This window comes from Sinocyclocheilus anshuiensis, unplaced genomic scaffold (genome assembly GCF_001515605.1).
Source record: "Sinocyclocheilus anshuiensis isolate Anshui unplaced genomic scaffold, SAMN03320099.WGS_v1.1 scaffold766, whole genome shotgun sequence".
Classification (NCBI taxonomy): Eukaryota; Metazoa; Chordata; class Actinopteri; order Cypriniformes; family Cyprinidae; genus Sinocyclocheilus; species Sinocyclocheilus anshuiensis.
The window spans coordinates 828,886-834,961 of NW_015546060.1; the positions used below are offsets into that span (position 1 = coordinate 828,886).

At 34.9% G+C, this 6,076-nt stretch overlaps 1 protein-coding gene across 1 annotated transcript in view; it reads right to left on the reverse strand.

Annotated features, from left to right (window-relative positions):
- Positions 1–6,076, reverse strand: part of LOC107699427 (calmodulin-regulated spectrin-associated protein 2-like) — a 41,200-nt gene that overhangs the window by 30,058 nt on the left and 5,066 nt on the right. The window contains 1 exon segment of the mRNA XM_016500681.1: positions 5,376–5,635. Coding sequence (XP_016356167.1) covers positions 5,376–5,635 — 260 coding nt within the window.

The window sequence follows — 6,076 nt, forward strand, 5'->3', positions numbered from 1 at the left end:
GTGTGTGTGTGTGTGTGTGTGTATATTTATGTATATATCACAGCATTTATTATTATTTAATTTATTTATAATTTTTAATTATTTTGATTGATTTACCGCATATTATAGCATTGTTTATGCTGAATTCTCTTGATGCAGATCTTACACATTTCTTATCACTGCACTTTTTGCTGCCTGGGAAACTTTCTGACCTTTCATTGTAAATCTGAGTGCCTGTTAAGATGAACAGGTAGTTCAGAATGTCACAGCGCAGCTTTTCTGTCACATCCGACGTGTATGAGTGCAGTTCGATGGAAAATTTGCTCTGATGGATCCCAGTGACACTGAGTTATGCTGTTCAGTCAGCAATTTTTCTCACTTGAGTGGTTCTGATTTCCTCTCCACATGAGCTCCCACGTCTCATCACAGGGAAAAAAAACAAAAACACAGAAGACGGGCTGCTGCATAAGAGCCGGGCTTCTCGTTTAAGCTGATTACATTTATAAATCCTTTTATTGATTAAACATTTTGCAGTCTAAATGGTCAGTGCATATGCAATAATTTGATATTCTGGCTTGGGATGAAGATCTGTTCATAATATCTTCAAAACAGAGATCAACTGCTCACTGGATTATTAATTTTGGGCTTTTTTTATTTTTGGAGTATTAATTTTTCTATGGGGACAGCAAGACGGGGAATGAGATCGACTTATGTTGCAGGTTGGATTCGAACCTGTATTTCTCATGTGATCACCAAAGCTCCACAAAAAAGTATTTTCTAATCATGCATTTATAATCACATTCCCGTTGAAGATCTAAAACAAACACAGCCCACAAATACAAAATTAGGCCGTTATGTAATGCAAAACCCATATGCCAAAAAGCAACTTTTTCATATTTATCCGTCCTTGCAGAAAGAAGAAACTGTCCTGTAATGAATTTCTCATAAAGCACTGCCCTGTGTTTCCACTCCCAGCAGTCCCTGCTCTTCACAGCATCACAAATGCACCCAGAAATACTCGCATCTGGGTAGAGCTGTACTGATTATCAAAATGCAAAGACTGCCATTTTACTGAATAAATATTTCATATATGTTTGGCCAAAAATGTTGTAAATATATCAATATGACTATTTATTTTACTTTTTTAAATGGTATAGTTATATTGATATATAATGACAAATGTTTTGGCCAAAGTGTGCATTCCTATAACAAACACAGCAAACCTGGAGCAAGCAAGATAGAAAGCAAGAAAGAAAGAAAGAAAATCACAATTTATATTTAAAATGTCAAAATATTTTTTTTTAATTTTAAATATTGCAAGCATTTAATGTTTAAAATAAGAAAAAGTGATTTCCTGTCACGCTGAGGTACATTTTATCTGCTGAGTCTGATTGATGAGGACAAAAATATCACAGCAGCCAGCCAAGAAAGACACAAGCTAAGCAAAAGCTTCGTGCAATCTTTCCTTTTAATCCTCAATTTGAAGATTACTTTTACCTTGGCTTTTTGGGATTTAAATTGCACTTTGCACTAATGGATCCACCTTGCAAGCATGCTGCCTCCCGCCTTTACAGGGCATTGCTATGGCAACAGAGCGTGTGCGAGCAGCGGGGAGAGGGGAGCGTCAGGCCGGGACGCCTGTGCCTCTTGCAGAGCTACAGCTTTCAGCCTGACTGTTATTGTTTGTAACGCTGCACACTAGCATTTGGTTGACAAGTTTGTGGGGATTAATGTGGGAATATTTATGGAAAGTAGTTGAAGGAATAAACAGGAGCTGGAAGTATAAAAATATAGTGCCATGGCTTAGTGGTTAGCATAGCACAGCATACATGCATTGAGCAGTAGTGCTTATGCAGGAAATGCAAGTTTGATTTTGAGAAGAATCTCAAGAAGCGGGAAAGCATGAAATACCCAATCACCATGTGCACCCGGGGAGCCTGTGTCAGTAATTACAACAGAATTGACTTGCTTTAAATATAACTACTTGCAAGAACTTAATAATAAAAGGAATAACAGTTCATCCAAAAATGAAAATTAGTTTTCATTTACTCACCATCAAGCATCCAAATATAATATTTAATATTACAGAGGAATTAAAAGTACATTTCCCCAGAAAATCGCAATTCTCTTTTGAAAAGATTCACATTTAAATAGGAAAAAAATTTAAAAATGCGGGAATGCAGGAAATACTCAATCACCATGTGCGCCCTTTGAGCCTGCATTAATACAATAACAATTATTGCACAGAATGTTGTCAAATCAAAAAAGTATTTCAACACTGACGCAAAGAGACAGGAATACTAGGTACCATCAATCATCCAAATATATTTAATACTATTGAGAAACTAAATGTGCATTTCCCCAATAAATCACAACAATCATTTGTAGAGATTCTCATTTTATTAGGAAGAATCTCAAAAAGTGGGAAAGTAGGAAATACCCAATCACCATGTGTGCCCTTGGAGCCTGCGTCAGTACAATCACAACTACTGCATCAAATTTACTCAAATCAAATCTATATACATGAACCTAATTGCAAAATGTAAAGGAATAGTTCACCCAAAATTTAAAATTAGTTATCATTTACTCACTATGAAGCATCCAAATATACAGTGTGTATAGAAAAGAATCACCCCCCTTTAAAATAATGACATTTTGTTGCTTTGCAGCCTGAAATGAAGACGGACCGTTTTTGTTTTATCCAGCTGTATTTACTCAGTGCAACTTATAACATCCAAGAGAAAGATAGAACACCAACATGTCAGAAAAATAAATAAAAAACAGAATCACTGAGTTGGAAAAAAGAAAACCTAATAACAAAACGTACTGCCTCTATTCACGATCGGCAAGCATTGATGCCAAGAGACAGGAAGTAGGTCAAGTGTGCATACGGCACTGGTTTGTGAATTATGCAGAAGTCTATGTCTCGAATGCAATAACATTAGTTCGGGTTCATGCCATGCAGATGTATGTATACTACATATAAAATATGAGTTCTTGGACTTCTCAAAATTGAGACGGGTGGACTTTAAGTAATGTAGTCGCTTCATTGTAGAAACTCATTTTCTGTATAAATTTAACAAGCAAGCATTTTTCTCCGGAAATAAAAATGTTCTGAGTGCTGTCACATTGTCAGTTCCCTACTGCGCATGTATGTAAATAACATCCTAGACTAGAGTCTAGAGCGCTAAATAAGACTCTCTCTCATTGTCTGCCAGGGCCAGATATAGCGTCATGTCACTGAGAGGCTGCATACGTGCATCTCTGCTGTTATAATTTACACTTGTCAAAACATTCATTAGTCTTAATTAAGCACAATTCATTCTCAGAGTAATTGTATCACATCTATGCGTGCTGTTTGACTACCAGACTGATTAAAATTAATTAAACCCTGAACACAATGGCTATTATAACAATGTTTTTCTCACTGTGGCGTGACTATGTGGGTGAGAGTGTGATCTGCGTATGTGTTCATATGTATGTATTTCTGAGTGAGTCTATAATGTAGAATGAATGCGGGGTTGTGTGTGGGTGGCCGGCAGCTGCAGGAGCAAATACGATTCTTCAGGAGAGAGAGGGAGAGAGAGAGAGAGATGATAAAGCAATAAAGACATTTTTCCATATACGATTTTCCTTAAATGTCTGAATTTGAATTAAAGTTACATTTCCAAAACTTCCTACGCAGTCCATCCAAGCCATTTATGCAAACTAAGAATGTCAATGTAATGATGTCCGAGCTACAAACACATCAACATAGGGCTGGACGATATGGCCAAAATTGATATCACGATATATTTCTTAATTTCAGTCGATACGATATAATTCCGATATCGATATGACTACTATTTATCTGAAATGGAAATCTTTTGTAACATTATAAATGTCTTTATCTTAAGCATCCTTGCTAAATAAAAGTATTAATTTCTATAATTTCTTAGAAATTATCAATTCAAAGTGTGACATCACTTCAAAAGGAGATATTTTATTTAACAGAAATCCATTTTCAAAAACTACAACGAACGACTCGTTTGGACTACAACGCATATTTTCTGGGATTTGTGATATCACAAATATGGACGAATGAGACGAGACCTGGTTGAGCTGCACTAGAGAAGACAACGAGTGTTATCACTATGTCGGAGACACACTAGCTTTCCCAAGGCAGACTAACTTAAGAGTGGTTACAATCATCCGGGTTTAAATCGCGCTCAGATTGATTTGATATTGACGCAATATTTACACTGAAGCTCGCAGGCAGCTATGGTAAGGGGCATGACATTTCCCGACCAGGCGCCGAGTGGAGCCAATCACAACACACACTGGCCCAGCTACTTTTCCACGACATTCTAATTTATTGAGATGCACCTGTATATCTGCAGCATATTGGTTGATATTTAATTGATTAATTTAATTGTTCATGCATATTTCTTCTATTTTTGCATTTAGATTAGCTTTGTCATCATGTATCGCTCACTGAAAGCAGTGTTGTTATTGGTAACTAAAATGATTAAAAATATTTTTTGTTTTTGTAAATAATGCTGAAATAAAATAAACCGTAAATAAAATAAATAAATAAAAATGAAACATAAATATTAGATTAAACACTTAAACTGAAAAAGAAAACCCTTGTAAATTATTAATGCTAAAACCGAAATTATAGCTAAATTGAAATATTCAAACATAATAATAATAAAAATGACAAAACCACAAAGCCAACATTTTTAATTTTTAAAAAAGAGCTGTCAATCGTTTTAAAAAAATAGTCACATAGATATCTGTAATTAATCACAATTAATTACACAAATGCTAATTCAACATTATTAAATACTATATAAATATAATATAAATAATACAAAAATAACACTTAATTTTTAAAAACAGAAAATCTCAATACTTTAATGTTATGATGCCAAAATTCATTTGTAGCATTTAAAACGATTGATTTTCATTTGTAGCATTTTAAATTTGTAGCATTTTTTATAGACAAGATTGCATAGAATTAATTTTAATAGCAGTCATTTATCAATTGATAATTCATAGGCTTATTGGTATCAGCCAAAATGTTTAATATCAATGCATCCCTACTAGTATTTCTAATTAAAGCCGAATAATAAACATACAGGATCAGGAGTGACAGAAAAGATTTGTCTGACCAACATGTAAATTGACCAATCACAGTTTGTTTTAGTGAGCCATTAAAGAATGGGCTTTATCTGAAGTCATTGGTCAGATAAGTGACATTAACCACATTCGAAAGTGGCCTGAATTGGATGTCAAAAAAATCTGATAGTGTTTTTTGCCATTTTTGCAAAATATCCAAGATCCACCTGTGCCAGATGTCAGTGAAATACAATCAGCGTGTAAATGAAACATGTGAAAAGGGCAGGTTCTCTCACCATCTGAATGGGTTTCTTCTGCAGGTCTCTCTCGGTCACCAGTCTCTCCTGGTCGGTGACGTACAGGCCCTTCTGAGCCAGAGCCTGGATGACGGCGTCATGACCCAGCAGAGGTTTGACAGCATCGCTCTTTAAAATCAGACTCCCTGCTCGGCAGTACAGCTCAGCTGACAGCAGCAGGCCCACCACCGGAGGCTTCAGGTGCTCCTGCTCATACTGGTCCCTGTAGAAAGGATCGTTCAGGTCTTCTGGAACACTGTCTGCAAGATGTCAGAACCTCAATTAATGTTATCCATTTTGTAATTAATATACATTTTTCATACTGTACATTATAATGTTGTGATGCCTAAATTCACTTTAGCATTTTCTAAAGTTTGATTTTAGTTTTTAGTAGGTTTTTTTTTTTAGAATCATAATATCGCCTATTTATCGGTTATAGGCCATTACATAAAAACTGTTGTCAGCTTATCACCATTGGTATTTAAATCTAAATACATAATACAAAAAAAAATACAAAATTTTTTTTTGCTATCCTGCATAATTTGCAATATAACCACAGAATAATAGCAAATAGTTATAAACATGCATGAATGAGAAAATAAGACACAACATTCACATTTTGTAGCATTTAAAAAGGCAGACAAAATAGTATAGAATTGTAATATCGTCTATTTATTGGTTATTGGTCTTAATATAGAAAT